Consider the following 23,446-nt stretch of genomic DNA (forward strand, 5'->3'; position numbering starts at 1 on the left):
ACGTGTTGGGTGTCATGCACCTTTTATGGCAGGGGTTTTGAGCCTGGGGCCCACGGAGAGAATTCAGGGGTCCATGAACTTGGATGGGAAAACATGTACAAGTTGTTTTCACTAACCCCTACCTGGTATTTAGCATTCCCTTCAATTATGAATGCAGGCAATACACCGTAGTAGTGTTGTGCTAGAAATTACAGCTCTTTCCCTGTCACATTTCAGCTACTGCAGGCACAACAAAATATTGTTCACGCTCATCACAACTTCAAAATTATGGTGCTTATATTATTTTTTTTTAATTTTTATTTATTTGTGATAGTCACAGAGAGAGAGAGAGAATGAGGCAGAGACACAGGCAAAGGGAGAAGCAGGCTCCATGCACCGGGAGCCCGACGTGGGATTCGATCCCGGGTCTCCAGGATCGTGCCCTGGGCCAAAGGCAGGCGCCAAACCGCTGCGCCACCCAGGGATCCCTGGTGCTTATATTAGACTCACTGCCAGATCTTGTTTTACAGTGCACTGATAAAAGTGCACTGATAAAACTGTAGCCCAGCTACAGTTTGAGAGAAGTGTTTTCCTTTGCAATCCCATGTATCTTACTTTTATACATTTTAAAACAGTATTCTGGGGCACTCTCAGTCGGTTAAGCATCCATCTCTTGATTTCAGCTCAGGTCATGATCTTAGGGTTCTGGGATAGAGCCCTATATGGGGCTCTGCATTCAGCGGGAGTCTGTTTCTCCCTCTGCCCCTCCCCCAGCTTGTGTGAGCATGCTCTCTCTCAAATAAATAAATAAAATGCTCTCTCTCAAATAAATAAATAAATAAATAAATAAATAAATAAATAAATAAATAAATAAAACAGTATTCTGAGAAGGTGTTCATGGGCTGCCCCAAGCCACCCGACAGGTCTGCAGTGCAGAGACGATTTAGGAGCCCTGTCCTAAGGAATCATGTTTATCCCTACAATAATCTCAAAGGTAGGTGCTATTATCCCTACTTTCTATGGAAAAGCTAGGCTTGAAAAAAATAAAGTCTGCTTTTTCTTTTTTTAAGATTTTATTTAGGGGTGCCTGGGCGGCTCAGTTGGTGAAATGTCTGCCTTTGGCTCAGGTCAGGTCACGATTCCAGGGTCCTGGGATTGAGGCCAGCGTCAGGCTCCCTGCTCAGTGGGATGTCTGTTTCTCCCTCTCCCACTCCCCCTACTTGTGCTCTCTCTGTCAAATAAATAAATTAAATTAAAGATTTTATTTGAGAAAGAGAGAGGGAGCACAGGTCAGGGGGGAGCAGAGGGAGAAAGAGAAGTAGATTCCCCACTGAGCAGAGAGCCTAATGCAGGGACTCTATTCTAGGACCCTAAGATCACGACCTGAACTGAAGGCAGACACTTAACCAGCTGAGCCACCCAGGCACCTCAAAAAAAAAAAAAAACAAAAAAAACAAAAAAAAAAAACACCAAAGTCTTAAAAAGAAGTGAGTGTTGGAGAATCTGTGACCTGCCCACAGCTACCCAGCTGCTGAGGAAGCAAGTTAGCGGCACCAGCAACCTCAGGCTGCACCAGAAACCACCTGTCAAGGAATGAACATGAGAAACGGACCGCCCACAGGCCTTAGCAACTTGCAGTTTGTTTTCTTTTAACTACCTTGAACAGAAACCAAAGTTCAGGAAACTTCCCTTAGGCCGCCCCACGGTCCCTCTATAAGCCAAACTAAGAGTCAGCAGCAGAGCATAACCTTCCTGCCTGCTGCTCTGGTTACAAAGGGCTTTTACTTTCTTGTCTTCCACTCATGACTCCTTGGGGTCAAACTGCACAGGAATGGTTCAAACTCACAACTCTATCTCCAAGGGCTGGGGCTCCAAATTCGCCATCATAACTCACCAGCTATAAAGTAAGACATTTAAACAGTAAACTTTTCTTTAACAGAAAAGTAACAGAACTTATTGCAAAAGCCTTGGGAATTATGGGCAGGTATAATTATATAATAATAATGATATAAGAAATCATCCAGAGTCCACTGGTAGAGTGCTTGTTCTTTTGAGCAATTGAGAAGTTACTGCCCCCTGTGCACGGGCGCTCAGAAATCCTTGTGGTCATACCGCCTGGGCACCAAAAGCATATCACGGACTGCCCAGCCTGCTTCACTGCCTGAAGACAGGCAGGTAGGGACAGTGCAAAGAGCCCCGAGCTGAAGAGTCCACCAGACCCAGTTCCAATCCCAGCACAGCCTCCCACTAGCTTTGAGGGCATCTCTCTGAGCTTTGGTTTTGTCAAAGATGGAGCTAATGATACCTGCCTTGCAAGACTATTTTGCAGATTTACAGTGTGTCCTCACCCCCATATCCAAGAGGAGATCAGACATTTGTATTTCTCCTGAACCCGCACTGTTAGAGAGCTCCTGGCAACTTACAAAATTACCCTGTAAGTGCTTTTTGATCAGTCAACACCAATTTTCTTGCAGTTTCTATCTATCTAGGCCACTCTTTTTTGGCAAGGGCTGTTCTGGACCACCCTGCTACTATTATTCATCTATTCAACAAACAACTACAGAACACCTCTATGCACCAGGAGCTCTGTGAGATGCTGGGGGAAAGAGGTTAATAAAGTCCCTGACCTCGTGAAACATGTGGTCCAGGCGTGGGAAGACAAATAAACAGGCCAATGTTAAATGCACAAGACAAGTAAAGCTACAGAGGAGAGTTACGAACAAACTGAAATGGGAAATGTGGTGGGAGTGATGGCCCTTCGGCGAGGCAGAATTTAAGAAAAACAAGAAGGAACCAGCCACGGGAACACAGAAGGTAGGTAAGCGTGCACCAGCAGAGGGTACAGGAAAAGTAGTGGCCCTGAGGTGGGAGCAAGCTCAGAATGTTCGAGGCAAAGACAGAAGGCTAGTATGACTGCAGTGCTAGAGTGAGGGCAAGACAAGTAGGAAGCACGTTTTGAGGGGCCGGGTAAGGCTGTTTAGAAAGCTACATGCAGGTCATACTGGGGGAGCCAGCACTGTGTTCTATGTGTGTCAGGAAGCCACTAGAAGCTTTTCAGCAGAAGAGTGACAAGGTCCCATTTAAATCTTGAGATCTGTCAGGCTGCTGCATTGAGGGTAGATGACAAGAGGAGAAGCTGGAAGATGAGCTAGCAAGCTACTGCAGTGGTCCAAGCCTGGATCAAGGAAGGCAGTGGAGATTTAGAAACATTCTGGAGGCTATAGCCACCACAACCATGCTGTCACACCAGTAGTCTTTATAGTTTTGAAATCCTCTTCATTTGAGTCTCACAGCAAACCAGGGTAAAATGGGACTCAAATCAATGAGGCTATTTCACAGAACAAGAGACTGAGGCCAAGAGTGACAGTATGATTATGCCCTAGAACATGCACACAGCTAGTGTATGCTAGAGCTGGGAATGAAACTCAGGGCTTTGGATGCCCTACTCTAAATTCCTTTGCCCGGAGGGGGACAGGGCACAACACGGAATGCTCCTGAGACCAAGAGCACAGATGAACCTCCGTAAACCCCAGAAGGGTCACAGCCTCAACCTCCCCTGCAGCCCTCACAGGAAGTGCTCAGTGAATGCTCGCTGGTTGACCCCTGCACTTCGGAAGACACAGCCCTCCTTCCCAGGGAATGCGACACTCTGTTCCCTTTCCAAGTCACAGTGTGGACAGGGTAGTAAGAGCTGGAGGGTGGGTGGCCTCTCCATGTTTTCCTTCTGCAAAGCAGACACTTCTCACCTTAAAGGAGTGTCAAGAGGACTCATGAGAATACGGCCAAAAGCACAATACAAATGATAGATAATTGAGATTTCCAGATAGGTAAGAGCTTCACGGAGACTTCATGGGGCACCTAGCTGGCTTGATCAGTAAGAGCATGTGACCCTTGATCTCAGAGCCATGAGTCTGAGCCCCATGATGGGCAGGCGTAGAGATTACTAACTAAACAATATAACTTGAAGGCATCTCTCCTGCTGAGCAGCAAAGACCTTGGGCTTGGGAATACAAAAGGCCTGGCTTTACCAGGGCCCTGTGACCTTGGAGCCTGTCTCCTCACCTGTGAGATGGGGCTGCTAATACTTGGTGCTGCCTCTAAGAGTTGTTAAGCCAATCTAATGAAAGAGGGCCCAGAAAGCACCAAGCCCAGGGCTGGCACATGGCAGCCCTACATATGTGGTGGCTGGGGGCCCTAATTGCCCTGCTGCCATCAAGCCCATGTGTCAACCTCTGATTCGGGGCTGGGGACTCGTGCCTGAACTGAAGTCGGCTGCAGCTGGGCTCTGGATGCAGCCATGGCCCTGACAACCCGATGGGGAGACAGTGCTCACACACCTGCAGAAGCCATCAAGGCGCTAGCAGAGAAACAGACTTCCTAGGGAAATAAATAAGGCAGGAAGGAGCCCTGTAGCTGGCGATGACAGAGAAAGGAAAACGAGCCCATTTTCTATGGGCCATTAAATGTGATGAAAGGAGCTGGCTTCTGTGGAGGCTCCTGGGAGCCGACACGTAGCAGTCACTTCATCAGCCCGGGCTGAGGCTCCAGCTTCGGCTTGCAGCCAGACTTCCTCAGAGGACACCTCCACCTCTGCCTTGTGAAGTTACCGCTGCCCGGTCCGTCCCTCCCAGTCCCTAGTCCCACGGCGAGCAAACCCTAACACCAGGCAGCCTGGGTCTGCTCTCCAGCTCTGCCACTTATACAATGCCACTTAACCTCCCTCGACAGTTTCTTCATCTGTAAAATGGGGAGAGTCACAGTGCTTATTACCTGTGCATCTGTTGTAAAGATTAAGTAAGCTTATTGAGGAAAAATCACTCACAATAGGGCCCAACCATAGGAAATGCTGGTTACATGATTAAACATTTTAAAACCAGGGCACCTGGGTGGCTCAGAGGTTGACCATCTGCCTTCGGCTTGGATGGTGGTCCTGGGGTCCCAGCTCCTCACGGGGACCCTGCTTCTCCCTCTGCCTATGTTCTGCCTCTCTCTCTGTGTCTCTCATGAAAGAATGGATAAAGTCTTTTAAAAAACCAGAAACATCTTAAAACCCCTCCACATATAGTTCCTCGCATCGGACTCTCCTGCCCCGATCCCCGGGCACTGGGTTTCTCCCACAGATTACCATCATACCATCAAACCTCAGGGCTTGTTTTCAGAAAGGTCAATGTAGGCCCAGGGAGCCCAAGGGACCCCAGTGGCAGAGCCTGACTTGAATGCGAACTGACACCTGCCACCCACATCGTGGCCGAACCAATGATCTGTGGGTTCCCTCTTTGCACTGCCCTGCCTTTGCCGGCCTCAGCGCCTCTCCTCAGGATGCCTTCTCTGACTCTTCTGAACCCACCTCTCAAACGTTCAAATGGTGCTTCTTCTAGGAAGACCTTCCACTCCAGGGCAAAAGAAACCTTCCTCCTCTACACTGGGGTATAATTCAATATGACAACACTTCGGCTGAATGGGTCTTCCTGGCACCTCCACGGGGGCCTGGAGCACAGGGGGTCAGTCAGAACCCGTTCCTGCCCTTGGGAAGCTCAGGTTAATCACCCATGTCTTTCTCCTTTCCAAACTACAAGCTCCTTCAAAGTGTCTAGCCAGGGCCCCGCAGGCGCTAAGAAAGTGAACAGAGGGATCCCTGGGTGGTGCAGCGGTTTGGCGCCTGCCTTTGGCCCAGGGTGTGATCCTGGAGACCCGGGATCGGGTCCCACATCGGGCTCCCGGTGCATGGAGCCTGCTTCTCCCTCTGCCTGTGTCTCTGCCTCTCTCTCTCTCTCTCTCTGACTATCATAAATAAATAAAAATTAAAAAAAAAAAAAAAGTGAACAGAGCCCAGTCCTCCTTCACCACCATCCTGCCTTCTCCAGGAATGCTTCCAGAAATCTCTTTAGTACTTTCACTGGGCCAGCCCTGTGAGGCCCTGAGATCTAAGGTAGTTCCGTAAAACTCCCCTGCCTTGTGGAGCCTGCTGGTCTTTGGGCTTAAGCCCCCACCTCCACTGCATGTGCCAAATCAGACTGTCTGGGTCTCTGCTCTTTGTCTACTCATTTGAAATGGAAGCCACCCAATTCTGACACTCAACAGTCACAAAGGCCTGGGTTCCAATCCAGCTGGATGACATAGGACCAACTGCATTCATCCTGCATCCCTCAGTTTCTCCATCTGTGAAATGGAGAGGAAAATGCACACCCCTCACAGAATCACTGTTAAAGTCACTGAGAACGTACGTCAATCTCCAAGCACTGAAGCAACATGGTGAGCCTAAGAATTCCCTTCCTCTTCCCTCTCCCAGCCAAACCTCCCCATTCTTCCAAACTCAAGATCCACTTCCTGGAGGAAGCCGTCCCTACTCTTCCCGGTTACCCTCAGAGCTCTCTCTTCCGTTCAATCCCACTGCATTGACTCCAGTATCGAGCATTTCTTGGTCCTCTCATGGGTTCTACCAAAAGTGACTTTCTCTTTCCAGCCAGACTCTAAGTAATAAACTCAACCCCAAGCCCGCCCCACAGCATCTCACTATGCCCCACAGGGGGCATTTGAAAACTAACTTGCTAAAGTGGCCGCGGACTCTGGGGATGACTGAAGATTTGGAGTCAGAAAAACTAAGTGGGAATCCTAGCTCTGCTATGTGACTTTCCAGGGAGACATTCGATTCTAGAAGCCTCAGGTCTCTCATCTGGAAAATGAGGATTGAATAATGTCTACCTGACATGGTTGCTATGGAGGACAGATGAGCCAGCATATGCGAAAGCCCTTTTGTTATAAACTAAAAAGTTCTATTTAAGGGATTATTATTTTCAGATTCTCAGAATCCAAACCTATCGACGTCTTAACTTTCTTATTCCTAGAGACTGGCTCATCTCACAGAGCTCCTTAGCCCCAAAAAATCCACCCACACCTGCATTCTTAATTGTCTATCCCAAACAAAAAGCCCACAGCCTAGGATTCACAGCATCCGTGGAACACAACCCTCGTGCCAGCTCAGCGACCACAAAATCTCTCTCCCATCCTCAGACCTCATCCTTCCTCAACACAGGTTTCTCCTTCTCAGCTCAAGGCATTCCATGCCTCAAAATTGCTCCTTAGTGTTTTGGCCAGGTATCATTCCTACCTCACAGTCCAATTTCTATAGGAAGTCAAAATGAGGAATGGAGACTTTGGTGGGTAGGACTGTATGTGGGGAGAGGGGCAGTAGTAGTCTTGGTAGTAGAAGTAAAGATTCCGCTGGAATCTTGGGTCTGACAGTTGCTAAATGTACTATAATTATCCCATTTGTGTGAAAATCTAAGGATCTGCATTCTGCTATTTTCATGGGACTGGATGAATTGCAGGATGCCCAGGAAAATTGTAAGAAGTTGGGGTTCAAGGTCTGGAACCCAGGCGCCAAAGTCTCTGCGAGCAGCCCCAGAGAAGTGAAATCCCCCACAAAGATGCTGTGGGTCCCCAGTCCCCCAGTCCAGGCCCAGCCCCCCTCTCCAGCCCCAGACTCGCCAGCACTCTTTCCTGGCCCCAGACCCTACTCTTCCCCATTGATGCCATGCTGGCACCACAGCCATCAGGGGCAGACTGAACGTTTCTCCGTTTTGTTTTTGTTTCTTTTTTTTCCTCCTGGGAAAACTGCTTTGTCTCTGTTGAAAGACCCCCCCCCCCCCAAACTAGGCATGTTATTATAAACATCCGATTTTAAAAGGGATAGGAGGGAGCTGGCCCAGGAGACAGGGCTCCTGAGGCCCGCCAAGGGCGGGAGGAGGGTCCGAGGCCGGGGTCGGTGACCCTAGGGCGCCCATCTCCCGGGGGCGCCCCCCACCCCACCCCCCGCGGTCCCCGCGCGCTCCCGGCCCAGAGACCCGCCCCGCTCAGGCCTCCGAGCCCGGGGGTGGATCTCGCGAGCGGAAATGCCCCCCTGCCCAGACCGCGCCCCCCTTTCCTGCCGACCCCTCCCCCCCCGGCCCGGCCGCAGGCCCCGGATCCCCGGGCTCGCGTGGCCGCCGCAGCCGGCGGAGGCGACCGGTCGGCGGCCGCGGTCCTCGGCCCGTGCTGCGGTCGCTCCAACTCGCGGCGCTGCGGGGCCAGGACGCACACAAAAGGCAGGGGCGCGCGGCCAGGGACGCCCCCGCCGGCCCCCCGGACCCCCTTCGCGGGAGCCGGCAAAGCATCCGCGCGCCCCACAGCTCCGGACGGCGAGGCGGGAGCCCCCCCCCAACGGGGGAAAATTGCAAGGCACCCCCCGCCGGTGCCGCAGGGGCGGCCGAAGCAGCCCGCGGCAGGTGCCCCCGGCCGCGCAACTTTGAAACTTCGGGGCAGGGCACGGGGACGCGGAGGGGGGAGCCCCAAAAAGGAGGAAATGAGGCTTTGGCGGCTCTTTATTTCTGCAAAATGCACTTTACGGGGGGCCCCGCGCAGCTCCGGCCCGGCCGGGCCCCCCGCGCCTCCCCCGGCCCGGCGCGGCCCCCGGGCGCCCCCGAGCCCTCCCGCGCCGGCCGCCGGGACGCGCTCGGGCCCCGGCCTCTGCCCCGCGGGGCTCGGGCCGCGCGCAGCACTCACCTCGGCCGGGCTGCGCTCCCCGCGGGCCTGCGCCGAGCCCGATAAATGGTATGCTATGACTAGAGGTATGATTACGTTATTATTATTAGTAATAATAAGAGTAAATGCTATTTAATTACGGGCGGCCGCATCCTGCTCCCGGCGCCGCCGCCCCGGCAGCTCCGTCCATGTGGCTCCGGAGCGCTGTACTTTCATTTCCAGCCGTCGGCCGGCCGCTCGCGGCAGCACCCGCTGGAGGCACCGTCTCCCGCAGCTCTTCCTCCCCGGTCCTAGAGCGCGGCTGCCCTCGCCTCGCGCCCGGGGTGGGCGGCGCACCTGGGGGCGGGGAAGTCCCCCTGCCCCGTGCCGAGCTCATGCCTGGAAGCCACCTTTATTTTCTTTAAACCTGGCCTCCCCTCTTAGGGCTTTTTTTTTTTTTTTCCCCCCCTGGGCAAGTCTGTATTTCAGGGCGGATGCTGGTCAGACTCCGCGCCTCGGCCCTACCCCGTCGGCGGAAAAAGCCCCCGCGTCGCCAGGTGCTTTCCCTGAAGGTTTCCCCAAACCCTCTTCACGGATGAGGGCCGGGGGCCCAGAGGAGAATCAGACCTTCCATCGGCTGCTGTTTTATGTTTGAGATCTTTCCAGAAAGGATTCTGGGGCTAACAGAGGAGACCCAGTAGGGAAAGGGACATTAACCAGAGAGACTGGCTGTATGGAACCCCTGACGCTGCCTCAGAGCTGCTCAGGACCAGTGGGGATTTGAATCCAGAGCTTCTTACTCCAAATACAGTGTTGTGCATGCTACCACTACCTGCTCCGTTGAGTCCAGAAGACTCCCACATCCTGTGAGAATTCTCTCAAATTTCCTTCTTTCCCTCTCTTAGTTTTGTACATACATACACATGCGCTTATATATATATACATACCTACGTGTGTGCATGTGTATGTATGTTTATACACATACATATGTGTGTATTTAATTTATGGAGGATCAGCTGTCAGCCGGCAGACTTTATAAATGTTATCTCTTCCCCAAATGCTCGTGTCAGACACATCTTAGGAGCTGGGGATAAATCGATGGGACAAATTTTTAACATTTAAACACACCGGACAGCCCTGATGGCCCAGCAGTTTGGTGCCACCTTCGGCCTGGGGTATGATCCTGGAGACCTGGCATCGAGTCCCACATTGGGCTCCCTGCATGGAGCCTGCTTCTCCCTCTGCCTGTGTCTCTGCCTCTCTCTCTTTCAATCTCTTTCTCTCTGTGTGTCTCTAATAAATAAATAAAATCTTTTAATAAAATAAAATGAGGGCAGCCCCGGTGGCGCAGCAGTTTAGCGCAGCCTGCAGACCAGGGCGTGATCCTGGAGACCCAGGATCGAGTCCCATGTCAAACTCTCTGTATGATGCCTGCTTCTCCCTCTGCCTGTGTCTCTGCCTCTCTGTCTCTATGAATAAATAAATAAAATCTTTAAAAAAATAAAATGAAATGAAAAATAAAATGAAATAAAATAAAATAAAATAAAAAAAGGTTTCTAATTCCCTGCTGTCAAGAGACTCTAATTCAGCATATCTGACAAGCACTTCTTGGGGGTTCTGATATTTTGTGGGAATTCAATCCCTTGGTCACCTGGGATAGACCCAAGATCATGGGTTAAAGGCAGCTACAGGCAGAGCCTGGTAATTTAGGGAGGCGGGGTGGTATGGTGGCATAAGGAAAACCAGGGTGGGTTGGAGTCCCAGCTCCCGCCTCTTGCTAGCTGGGTGATCATGGACAATCACAGTATCAATTTCCACATTTGTAAAATAAGGATAAGAATACCTAATATACATACTCCCTGTACAATTTACAGTCAGACACTCTTGACAATAGATCAGATTTAGGCACCACTGTTACTATCACTCACATGTTACAGAGGAGGATGCTGAGGCCAGTTGGATCCCCACAACTTGCTCAAAATGAACTAGCTGGTAAATGATGTGATTCCACCATCCCAAGCTGCCAGTAAAATAGCACATATCTGGGATCCCTGGGTGGCACAGCGGTTTAGTGCCTGCCTTTGGCCCAGGGTGCAATCCTGGAGACCCGGGATTGAATCCCACGTCGGGCTCCCAGTACATGGAGTCTGCTTCTCTGTCTGCCCCCCCCCCTCTGTGACTATCATAAATAAATAATTAAAATTTTTTTTAAATAGCACATATCCTTAGAAGACTGCCCATCATTTAAAGAGGATTCAGCTGGACATCAGCTCTCCACTTTGATTTGACATCAACCAGGTAAAGTGTCAATGCTGCCTGAGATGGTAAATGGGACTTTACAAGATGTCAGACCTATGTGGCAGTGCTTTTGAGAGAAAATCCTTGAGGCTGGTGCTAGTAGATTGTTTTCTGGGAAAGCAAATGTCATTGGGCAGCAAATGTTCTATGTCCGCATATTAAAGCCTAATTAGAAATAACAGCCACTTTCTCTTTTTAAAAAATATTTTATTTATTTATTCAAGAGAGACACACAGAGAGAGGCAGACACAGGCAGAGGGAGAAGCAGGCTCCCTGCGGGGAGCCTGATGTGGGACTCAGTCCCATGACCCCAGGGTCACGACCTGAGCCAAAGGCAGTTGCTCAACTACTGAGTCACCCAAGAGTCCCCAACCACCAACTCGTAATTATTATGGACCAAGTACTTTGTATATGTTGATTCTCTTATCCCTTTCCCTCTAAAAATCCTATAAGGTAGGGATTATTTTGACCAGTTTTGGGTGAAAAAACAGACACAAAGCAGTTAAGTGATTTGGTCAAAGTTACACAGCTAAGAAAGAGGCAGAGACAGAATTCAGACCCAGGCTTGTCTACCTATAAAGCTGCCACCACTGCCCCATGATGTGGACATCTTTTTTTTTTTTTTTTATGGGGACATCTTAAGTTTGAATGCATCCCTGATCACCCCTGAGGACCAGTCACGTAAGAGGGTTGCTGGAGAATGGGAATCAGACACTCATGTTCTCACCTCTGAGGAACTAACAGTTATGGTGTTTAGTTATCCCTTCTCCAAGGAGCACCTCCTCTACCGAGCTCACACCTGTTGTGGTCTGGCCCTCAGAGATGCCTCATTATCTCCTGGTGGAGAGTCTATGCATGTATGGCAGCCTTTCCTGCAAGCATGTGCAATGTTCATTCAGTCACAACAAATGTTCATTGCAAGGCCCCATGCAGAGAAACCCTGGGGCCCCACAGCTCCCGCATAGTCCCAGGTCCCAGCCCTCCAGCAAGGGATCTTAATTTGGGGTTTAGGGAAAGGCCCTGAAGATGTGATGCATAACTTAAAGCTTAGGTCAGTGATATAAAGAGCACTTTCCCCACTGGGTTCCCACCGGTCATGAGGATTAAATGAGTCCTTGCGTTCAAAACATTGATAACTGTGTGATTAACTAAAAATAAATAATACATTCTTCTGGGAACTAGTCCAGAGAATTCAGATTCTCAAAGGTGAGAGTGACTTAAAAAGAGAAAAGTGGAGAGGACTCATGAACCTAGAGGCTGAGATAGGCTAGCCCCCAGCCTAGCATATACAGGGGGGAAGGGAGGAAACCAGGCAATAAAACATGGTCACGTTGTCCCCAACGTGTTATTATGAAAATGGCCAAGATACAGAAAGCTGAAAGCAGTGAATACTCACATGCACTAGATTATGATACAAACATTAACACTTTGCTATGTTGCTTGATCACCTACTCATTCATCCATCCATCCACCCATCAATCGCATAAAAATTTTTTTCAAAACAAAACAGGGAATTTTTAATTTATTCTTTTTTTTTTTTTTTTAAATAAACTCTAGGCCCAATGTGGGGCTCGAACTCACAACTCTGAGATCAAGAGTCACATACTCTGGGGATCCCTGGGTGGCACAGCGGTTTAGTACCTGCCTTTGGCCTGGGGCACGATCCTGGAGACCCGGGATCGAGTCCCACATTGGGCTCCCGGTGCATGGAGCCTGCTTCTCCCTCTGCCTCTCTCTGTGTGTGTGTGTGTGTGTGACTATCACAAATAAACAAAAAAAATTTTTTAAATAAAAAATTTTTAAAAAAGTTAAAAAAAAAAAAAGAGTCACATACTCCACCAACTGAGCCAGTCTGGCACCCCTTAACTTTATTCTTTTTTTTCCCCTTAACTTTATTCTTTTTTTTTTTTTAATTTTTATTTATTTATGATAGTCACACAGAGAGAGAGAGAGGCAGAGACATAGGCAGAGGGAGAAGCAGGCTCCAGGCACCGGGAGCCCGATGTGGGATTAGATCCCGGGTCTCCAGGATCGCGCCCTGGGCCAAAGGCAGGCGCCAAACCGCTGCGCTACCCAGGGATCCCCCCTTAACTTTATTCTTAATGGTCTTTTGCATTTATACTATTTTTAAATTTTTTGTGTCCGTATTTATTTAGAAAATTATTTCCATTTTGAACCAAAAGATTTTTTATTTTATTTTTTTTAAAGATGTATTTGTTTATTTGAGAGAGGAGAGAGCACAGGCAGGGGCACAGGAAGAGGGGAGAGAGAATCTGAAGCTGACTCCATGCTGGGTATGGAGCCTGAGGTGGGGGCTCGATCCCAGGACCCTGAGATCACAACCTGAGCTGAAACCAACAGTCACTTAACTTACTACACCACCGAGGCATCTCAAGGAACAAAATAATTAAAAAAAAAAAAAAAAAGACTTTATGTATTAGAGGGAGAGAGCTTGAACAGGAGGAGGGGGAGAGGGAGAAGGAGAAGCAGACTCCTGCAGAGCAGGGAGCCCAATGTGGGGCTCCACCCCAGGACCCTGAGATCATGACCTGAGCCAAAGGCAGACGCTCAACCGCTGAGCCACCCAGGGATCCCCCACGATAATTTTTAAAAGAAAAAATAATCTACCAACAGCATTTGGTGTCAGGAAACTCTCCAGAAACGTTAGATCCTAATTTAAGCTCCTCCACAGACAACATCCTTTTATGTCTCACTCACCTTGGATTCCCAGAGCCAGAACAGTGCCTTGTACATGGTGGATACTCGATTACTATTTGTGGGGGGAATGAATTATCTTTACTGTTATTTATCAAAGTTTGAAAAGGTCATGTATTCTGATGGGGAGCCCTGGGCTTGAACCTAGGGGGAATGTGGTTTGAGTGGTCTTTAACAGATAATGTAGCAACCCCTTCCCACCAGAGGTGGTGACCCTTGGGGGTGAGGGGACAGGCTCCCTTGCAATACTGGTGAGCCAAGCCCACCACCTTTCTCTAGGGGCCCTAGGCAAGCACCCGTACCCAGCTGGATCTTGAGAATTTCTCTCCACATTCCTCACATGTCTGGCATAATTCAGGCATTTGTTTTTGATCTCACTAAATGGCAAGTCTGCAGCCTTGGTAGCTCTTCAGGAAACCAGTATAAATATTGTTATTTATTCCACTTACAATTAGCAATTAAGTTTGTTTTCAGGCACCACAATGGAATTTAAAACACTCAGTCAAAGTAAACCAAACGAATCAGAGGCAGCCTGCTTTTTTTCTCCAAAACATTCTTTTAAAAAAGAGGAAAGAAAAGCTGCATAACAAAGACAGAAAGGTCTAAAACATTCCTTTTTCCCCTTATACCCACCTCATATTCACAAAATGACTTGTTTTGCATGTCTATTGAAAAGGACCCCAGGGATCTGGCTTCTGCTGTCTCTTATCTTGGGGGTACCTAGCTGACTCAGTTGATAGAGCATGCAACTCTTGATTACAGGGTTGTGAGTTCAAGCCCCATGTTGGGCACAGAGCTTACTTAAAAAAAAATCTGCAATCTCTTGTCTAAATTACTGTGTAATTTGGGCAAGTTTTTAACCTCTTTGGTCCTCAATCCTTTGCCTGTTGAAAAGAAGAAAGGGGTGGTGTGAAATGGCTCTATCTATCTGTCAAAGGCTATGATTCCATTTACTGCTCTTGGCAAACAAACTAGCCCTCAGGTGATAACGTTGAAGGGAGAGAGAGCTGGAGAAAGAGGAGAGATGATACACATGTGTTGCTTGGAAACACTGATGTCTCGGGACAACTCTGACTCACTGTGTACCCTTGGGGAATCTTCTTCATCTTTTTAAACCTCAGTCTTCCCATTTTATTTATTTTTTAAGATTTATTTATTTGTTTATGATAGACAGAGAGAGAGAGAGAGAGAGAGAGAGAGAGAGGCAGAGACACAGGAGGAGGGAGAAGCAGGCTCCATGCCAGGAGCCTGACATGGGACTTGATCCCGAGACTCCAGGATCGCACCCTGGGCCAAAGGCAGGCGCTAAACCGCTGAGCCACCCAGGGATCCCTCAGTCTTCCCATTTTAAAGTGGTTTGAGGTAGAATCTAGATTCAGGAGTAACAAACAGAATCTGGATTGCTAAGCAGTGATGTCTGGCTGGTCTGGTGATTTTGAGCTTTGGATGTGAACACATTAGAGCAGAACATCTACTCTGGTTCTCCACAAGCTCCACCAGGCTCCCATTACCTCCTAATACCTCTCTGGCCCTTGAAGGCCACTGTTTCTTTTTCTTTCTTTTTAAATTAGATCGAGGTCAAGAGTCTTACTTTAAATTCCCTTTTTTTTTTTTTTAATTCTAAGTAGACTCCACACCCAGCATGGAGCTTGAGCACATGACCCTGAGATCAAGGCTTGCATGTTCTATGGACTGAGCCAGCCAGGCAGACTCTGAAGGCCATTGTTGTTTCTGCTAAGAATTCCCTTCTAGTCCTGAAAACCTTAGATTATTGGCTTGGCGAGGATGGGGAGATCACTTAAGATGTTTTACTGATTAGGGGCACCTGGGTGGCTCAGCGGTTGAGCGTCTGCCTTTGGCTCAGGTCATGATCCTGGGTCTTTTTTTTTTTTTTTTTTAAGATTTTATTTATTTATTCATGAGAGACACAGGGAGAGAGAGAGAGGCAGAGACACAGGCAGAGGGAGAAGCAGGCTCCACGCAGGGAGCCCAACGTGGGACTCGATCCCGGGTCTCCAGGATCACACCCCAGGCTGCAGGCAGGACCAAACCGCTGCGCCACCAGGGCTGCCCGATCCTGGGTCTTGAGATTGAGTCCCGCATCAGTCTCCCCGCGGGAGCTTGCTTCTCCCTCTGCCTGTGTTTCTGCCTCTCTGTCTCTCATGAATAAATAAATAAAACCTTTAAAAAATATATGTTCTACCATCTGCCCTCCTCTTCCCTTTGGGAGGTCTTTGTCAGAGGGCCAAGGGAGGCCTTAGGAAGTAAAACTGGACAAAGGAGGCTGGGGATCACCCCAGGGAAAATCCAGACTGATTTGATCAGTCCGAGTGGTAATCAGCACAGAAATAGCATCAGGCCTAATTGGGAGCATCTTAGCCTTCTCAGATGATGACTCATTTTAAGCAAACATCCAGTGACCCTGATCGGAATCCAGTTCAAATGAGGAAACGTAAAGCAGCTATGACAGGTGAATCCGGGAAAAGATGCTGCCAAGATGGGTATGATAGCTGCCCCAAGGCTCTCCCAGGTGGATAAGGACACTGCCAATGATACTATTAATGGTGTGAAAAAGCCCTCAGAGCTGCACATCGACTGCTGTGAGGGCTTGCAGCGTGCTTTGGGGCCCAGAGCAAGATGACTCATTCTGGACAGAGTGATGTAGAAAAGCCTCCCGGAGGAGGTGGCATTTGACATGGGCCTTGTAGGTAGAGGACGACAGGGAGGGTGAAAAGTGGGCCCACATCTCAGTAGTGGCGTGAACCAGGGTATGGAGCTTGTTTTCTCATCTCTGTGCTGAAAGGGGTGGCAATGGTGTCTGCTTTCTTTGTGGTTGTAAAGATTGAATTAACTGTGTGTGAAAAGATCTGGCACATAATCTATTTAACTTTCAATTGCAGGTAAAGCAAAAGCATATGCGTGGGCCAAGTTGTGAGAGGTGACTTTGGAGAAGGCTGCATATGTTGATGGTGATTATCTCTGAGTGCTAGAGTTTCTGGGGTAATGTTTACTTTTCTCTTTATCCTGTTCTATGTTGGTTGAAGTATTTATAGCAAACACATGTTATTTATATAATGGATAAAATGTTCTTTGCGAAAAGAAAAAAAAGAAAAGTTATTTGTGTTCTGATACCTAAAAAATTCAAACCTACAAGAAAATGGCAAAAGTGTTCAAAGAACTCCCATCTACCCCTCACCCAGATTCACTTATTTTGAACATCTGGACACATTTGCACTCTCTCTCCATGTATATATACATTTTTTGAGCCAGTGGCAAGTCCGTTGCTGATATCACACCGCTATTACTTCAGCATACGTTCTCAAGAATAAGGGCAGTCTCTTACATAACCCAGCACAATAATACAAATCAACAAATTTAACATTGATACAATACTATCAGCTAAGATGCAGCAAGTTTTGCTAATTGTCTCAATATTGCCCTTTATAGTAATATACTCCGCAGCCCAGGATCCAACGTACAAGCATTGATTGCATTTAGTTGTCATGTCTTTTCAGTTTCCTTTAGTCTGCAACAGTTCTTCAGATTTTCTTTGTCTTTCATGACAGACATTTTTGCAAGGGTACAGATCAGTTATTCTGTAGCAAAGAAACTGTAACTCAGTTTGGGCTTGGCTGATGCTTCTTCAGGTTTAGATTAATTTTACGCACTGGCTGCATGGTGACGCTGTGTCCTTCTCAGTGCATCACATCAGCAGGTGTGCAATGGACGTCGGTTTGTCGTGCCACTGATGTTAACGTGGACGATTCGGTTAAGATGGTGTCTCAGCTTCTCTATCATAGCGTAACTATTTCCCCTTTTTAATTATCAAATAACTTGCGGCTCCTTATGTGAAAGACTTCCAATGACCTCTCAATTTCATGGGAGGAAAAAAGACGAGGCTCTCCTTTGAGGAAATGGATACCTATTTGTCGCTGAACAAATCCAGCCGCTCGCCTTCGGAGGATGGGGGGGGTTTGTCAATAAAGTTAGTGAATGTGAACCTTTCCGGAAGGGCTGAGTCGGCTGGACCGCAGGGCATCACGGGAATTGTAGTCTCTGGGCTCTCGGGGCTACACGCCGCCCTGTGGCCTCCTGGAGAAAGAGCCAGAAGCTGAAAAGGGAGGGCACAGAGGGAGCCGGCGGAGGCGCGCTGGGATGCGGTGCATCACGGGACTGGTAGTTCGCGGGCGCGCCCCTGCCGCGGCCGCCGCGGCCTGCACAGAAGAACTGGACTACCATACCCGATAGGCCGCGCGTGCGAGGGAAGGGGAACCCGGCCTGGGCCTCGAACAAATCAAATCGAAGGAAAGAAACTGCCGGCTTTCAAAATCCTCCTCCTCCGCCATCATCCGCCACCGTGCGGGGAGCAGGTGGTGTCGGAGACGGGAGTGGCGAGAACTGCCGGCAGAGCTGAAGGAAGAGCACGCCGCGTACCGGGACCTCTGGGCTCGGAGGCGGCGACCCCGACCTGACCTGACCCGGACCCTAAATCAGTCCCCGCCCCTGCCGGGCGGACGCGCGCGCTTAGGTTTCCTCACGCGGCGGCGCCGCCTGTTTACGGTGAGGGTCGGGGTCCGCTTCCTTTCCCCGTCACCTGCCTGGGAGGGGGGCGGGGGGCGGCGCGGCCCTGCAGCTGGGCGGGGAAGGTGTGGCGCCCCTGAGCGCCTTCGGGGGGGTGTCTTCTGGGCCTTCTCTCCCTGCGCTCTTGCGGCTGAGCGCGGAGGGGCTGAGAGCGGAGGTGCTGGGGGGCGCAGGCCCCTTTTCCAGATGGGGAAACTGAGGCTTGGCGAGGGCGTCTGGCGCAGCTGCCGGCACTGGCGTCCCTCCTTGGCGTCGGTGACAACTGGGGGCGGTGCGCGGCCTCCCGGGCTCCCGGATGGGGCTCCCGCGCCTCCCGCCTGTCATTTGCGGCCCGCGTCGCGCGCCGCTCCGCTGCCGCCGCTTCCCAGTGGCCCCACGCCCGCCGAGGGCCCGGGCTGCCGCCGTGGCCGCGGGATCGGCCTGAGTCGCTGCGGACGCTTCGCACGAGCGAGAGATGTGCACCAGAGAAAATCTGCGGCTTTGGTGCCGGGAAAGGAAAGCGCCGTTGGCGTATCGCCTGCCTGTCTTTGCTCTGCGGCTGACCCTGTGCAGACCTTGGACAGCTCAAGTACTCTCTGTGCTTTGGCCTCCTAGTCTTTAAAGTGGATGGTGCGTGCGTGTAGTGGACTGAGGAATAGGCCCCTTTCCAGCAGAGGAGTTGTGTGTTCCAGTAGGAACGTGTCTGGGAGCCCCACCACCAATTTTTTTTTTTTTTTTTTTTTTTTTTGCCGAAAATTGTCCCATTCCCAGAATTGCAAGTGGTGGCCGGGTTTCAGGCTAGGGTTCCCCCCCCCCCCCCCCCAGCTTCATCTCTTCATTCTTGGGGCACCTTCTAGATGTCAGGCCCTAAGTTGCTGTCAAAACATCTGTCAGAGTCTGGTCTTCTCTGCTAGAAACCCACCAGTGGCTCTCCTTTTCACTCAGTAAAAGCTGCATTCTTTAAATGGCCTTTGCGACTTGGGCCTCTTGCTGATTCTCTCTCTTTTTTTTTTTTTTTTTTTTAAAGTTTTTTTTTTTTTTTTTAATTTTTATTTATTTATGATAGTCACAGAGAGAGAGAGGCAGAGACATAGGCAGAGGGAGAAGCAGGCTCCACGCACCGGAAGCCCGATGTGGGATTCGATCCCGGGTCTCCAGGATCGTGCCCCGGGCCAAAGGCAGGCACCAAACCGCTGCGCCACCCAGGGATCCCTCTTGCTGATTCTCTTTTCTCATTTCTTGCTTTTTTTCTCCTTTCCTCTTCTGCACTCCAGCCCCACTGGTCTCCTTGGAGTTCCTCGGATCTCTCCTTCCCCCCATGAAAGCCTTTGCTTTAGCTATTCTGTTTGCAGGAATGCTCTTCCCCCAGATATCTGCCTGGCTCAATCCTTGATGACCTCCAAGTCTTTTTCCTAATATCTTCCTAACCATTCTGGTTTGTTGTTATTGTGGGTCTTTTTGTTTGTTTGTTTTTTAAAGATTTTATTTATTCATGAGAGACAGAGAGAGAGAGAGAGGCAGAGACAAGGCAAAGGGAGAAACAGGCTCCATGCAGGGAGCCCAATGTGGGACTTGATCCTGGGACCCCAGGATCATGCCCTGGGCTGAAGGCAGTGCTAAACCCCCTGAGCCACCCTGGCTGCCCTGTTTGTTTGTTTTTAACCTAGGTACTATGCCCATCCTGGAGCCCAGCATGGGGCTTGAACTTATGACCCTGATATCAAGTCCAGAGCTGAGATCAATAGTTGAACACTTAACCAACTGAGCCATCAGGTGCCCCTCTAACCAATCTGTTTTATTTTTATTTTTATTTTTATTTATTTATTTATTTTTGGACCAATCTGTTTTAAATCGCAACCCCCTCGGGGCACCTGAGTGGCTCAGTGGTTGAGCGTCTGCCTTTGGCTCAGGGCGTGATGCCAGGATCCCAACGTCCTGGGATCGAGTCCCACATCAGGCTTCCCACAGGGAGCCTGCTTCTCCCTCTGCCTACGTCTCTGCCTCTCTTTCTATGTCTCTCATGAATAAATAAAATCTTTATAAATAAATAAATAAATCGCAACCCCCTTAAAACTCCTTACCCCCTTCTCTGTTTGTTTTTCTTATCACTTACACAAATAAGATTCCACATGTCTTATTTAGAACACATGTTTTAAGAGGTGCCCAGCTAGCTCATTTGGTAGAACATGTGACTCGATCTCAGAGTTGTGGGTTTGTGACCCATGTTGGGCATAGAGATTACTTAAAAAAATAAAATCTTAAAAAATAAATAAATAAAAATAAAATCTTTTTTTTTTTTTTTTTTTTAAATTTTTTTTTTTTATTTATTTATGATAGGCACACAGTGAGAGAGAGAGAGGCAGAGACACAGGCAGAGGGAGAAGCAGGCTCCATGCACGAGGAGCCCGACGTGGGATTCGATCCCGGGTCTCCAGGATCGCGCCCTGGGCCAAAGGCAGGCGCTAAACCGCTGCGCCACCCAGGGATCCCAATAAAAATAAAATCTTATAAAAAAGAGAGAGGGCAGTATTTTTGCTTCATTCACTGCTTGGTTCTGGTATCTAGAGCAACGTCCAGAACGTAGTAATACCCAATAAATATTTATTGAATGAATGAGTGGTGCCTTCTTATCTAGGAGAATAATTCATACATATTTGTAAAAATTGGCAAGCCAGGGTGATCAGGGTTAAGATAAGGAGAAGGAGGTGGGAGGCTGGCTATAGGAGCCCAGAGGAAGCCTGGGGGGAGTTGGAGGATTGGGGAGCCATCACAGTTGTATCTTGAGGACGAATAGATTGGGGAAGGACATGTTCTGGGTAAGGAGTTTTTGTGGGCCCTTCCTCGTTCTGTCTTCCATATCCATCATCCTTGGTCTCCCCTGATGACCTGCCATTTCCTCTTTAGGGAAATGGAGTGGTCTTTTCTGCCAATCTGCCGAGTTCTTCCAGGCCAGAAGCTCCTTTCTTCAGAAGCTCTGCCCTTGGTCTATTGTGATGGTGGCTGTTGTGATGTAGAGACCTCTGGTCTCCTAGGAACCCCTGAGGTTTGGCCACCATGGATTGCCCAGTCTTCTGGCTAAGGTTGAAACCAGACGGGCAGTGGGCTGACACCTGTGCCCCATCCCCAGAGACATGCCAGCGTGGGTGGTGGGGCATTTCGCGGGATGGATAACCTGGATCCCTTAGCCATCCTAGTCCTGTTTGAGGAATGGGACCCTCAAACAGAGAGCAGCCAGGATGATCAGGCAGGTGTGTGCCTGGAGTAGGCTCTTTGCATTGCAGCTGTTGGTCTGGGCCCAACTACCATTCACTGGGAGCCCAGAAGATGGGCAGCTCAGATGGCTGTGCTTGGTGTTCCAGCTGGGGCCATTGGGGCAGGCGAGGAGTTAAAATAAGCTAGTAATCCTTCAGGGGCTAAAACATGATTTTACTACTCTTGCCACTTTCTCCACCTTTCTAGAATTGTTCCTTACCTAATAGTGTTTTCATTTCTCCCAGTAGTTTAGCTGTTGGAGTCTCCATGGAGGAGGGGGTGTTAAGCCCCTGAAAGAGCTGATGTCCTACCCGGCCCTCCCCAACCAGGGGGCCCCAGGAGACTCCTGTCTCTTAATGAAACTTCATCCTGCTCAGTTTGCAGATTTCCGGGGGAGCCCAGCAACGTGGCCAGCATGGCCTCTGAAGACATTGCCAAGCTAGCAGAGACACTTGCCAAAACCCAGGTGGCTGGGGGTCAGCTGAGTTTCAAGGGCAAGAGCCTCAAACTCAACACTGCGGAAGATGGTGAGTTCCTGCTTGGGTTGGCCCAGGGGAGGAAAGAGTGTGTGCCAATGACTCTTGTTCCAGCTTGTTTAGCTACATTATCACGTTGTTTGTTACCTAGTAGCTCTGTGAGATAGTTTTGGGTCCCTTTTAGAGTGAGGCTCAAAGATGTGCCCACAAGGACATATATAGGCTTCCCTGCTAGTCATCATGTTTTTGGAGGCCATCCTTGCTGGTGACAGCTTAGGTTGGCTGGTGGAAAGGGCCACTTTATGTCTTAGTGGGAGGAGATAGTAAACAACAAAGGATCACAACAGCAGTGTCAGGGTATAGTCCCTGACTTCTTACTTCCCACCTTTACCACTATGATCCCAGACTGGTTTTGGGAATACTGGTTGGCTTTCCCAGAGGTAAGGCCCTCTTGGGAGGTCTGGTCCGTGCAACTGAATGCCCCTGGAAGAGGGAGGGATGTTCTTGTCCTAGGAACCAGGACTGTAGGGAATTAGGAAGCAGAATGCAGGCCTTGTCTGTTCATCCCTGGCCAAAGCATGGCTAACACTGGTCAACCCTGAATCCCCTGACGTTTGGAAGTGAAGGCACCTACGCCAGCACTTGCAAGGACTCTTGAGGTTCTGGCCCAACCAGGGAAACTGGTATGGACTTGCCCGGTTGTCATGGATTGCAGGCAAGCTTGCTCCCCTGCCCTGCCTCAGAAACTGGAGTTCTCAGGTTGTCAGGAGCATGGCAGTGCACATTCCTGATGTCTCTGAAGGGCCTTAACATTTACAGAGTCCCTCCCTGTGCTGTTATCACTTCCGATCACACGTCATCCCTGAGGGGGGGATGTAGAAATGTTACCATTTTATAAATAAGGAGAAGAGATTTGGAAGACCTAACTTGTCCAAGGTCATCTAGCTGGTAAGTAGCAGAGCTGGGATTTTAACAGAGGTCCAGCTAAGTCCCTATTCTTGTGTTTGTCAGTAGACAGCTCAGTTCAGTAAAGATGAATTTGCTTTTTTTTTTTTTAAGATTTAAAAAAAAATATTATGTATTCATGAGAGAGAGAGAGAGAGAGAGAGAGGGAGAGAGGCAGAGACACAGGAGGAGGGAGAAGCAGGCTCTATGCCGGGAGCCGATGTGGGACTTGATCCCAGGGCCCCAGGATCGCGCCCCGGGCCAAAGGCAGGCGTTAAACCGCTGAGCCACCCAGGGATCCCCCTTTTTTTAAGATTTTATTTATTCACGAGAGACAGAGGGAGAGGGAGAGGCAGAGACACAGGTAGAGGGAGAAGCAGGCTCCATGCAAGGAGCTCGATGCTTGATGGGACTCGATCCTGGGATTCCAGGATCATGCCCTGGGCCAAAGGCAGGTGCTAAACCGCTCAGCCACCCAGGGATCCCCTGAATTTGCTATTAAATTCTATTCCCTGAATGCTGAGTCAGGCATTCTTTAAGTGCCTGACTTAAGGAAGTTTATCCTCACAAAAGTCCTTGAGGTAGGTCTCATCCCCATTTTGTAGATTGGAAAAGTGAAGCCCTGGGAAATAATAGGACTTGCCTAAGGGCACAGATACAGGTAATGGAGCTAGGATTAGAGCTCAAGCTTGTCTAGCTTTAAAATCTATGCAGATCACTAA

General features: G+C 49.4%; 2 protein-coding genes across 5 annotated transcripts in view; one reads left to right on the forward strand and one right to left on the reverse strand.

The window, feature by feature from the left end:
• ZC3H7B (zinc finger CCCH-type containing 7B) overlaps nt 1-8,810 on the reverse strand; it is a 62,716-nt gene extending 53,906 nt beyond the window's left edge. The window contains exon 1 of the mRNA XM_077914358.1: nt 8,521-8,810. The gene's annotated coding sequence lies outside the window, so the exon portion shown is untranslated. The remainder of the gene's footprint in view (nt 1-8,520) is intronic.
• Nucleotides 8,811-17,807: 8,997 nt separating this feature from the next.
• The window catches only part of RANGAP1 (Ran GTPase activating protein 1), a 32,213-nt gene continuing 26,574 nt past the window's right edge, over nt 17,808-23,446 (forward strand). Inside the window, exons 1-2 of one of the 4 annotated variants that reach the window (XM_077914366.1) lie at nt 17,808-18,051; nt 21,681-21,830. In XM_077914366.1, the coding sequence (XP_077770492.1) occupies nt 21,719-21,830 (112 nt within the window). In that variant the 5' untranslated portion in view covers nt 17,808-18,051; nt 21,681-21,718. Of the gene's footprint in view, nt 18,052-18,657; nt 18,682-21,088; nt 21,300-21,680; nt 21,831-23,446 lie in introns of those variants that run through there. The other 3 variants (XM_077914368.1, XM_077914367.1, XM_077914365.1) reach the window with 3 other exon arrangements.

Source organism: Canis aureus, chromosome 11 (assembly GCF_053574225.1).
Source record: "Canis aureus isolate CA01 chromosome 11, VMU_Caureus_v.1.0, whole genome shotgun sequence".
Classification (NCBI taxonomy): domain Eukaryota; kingdom Metazoa; phylum Chordata; class Mammalia; order Carnivora; family Canidae; genus Canis; species Canis aureus.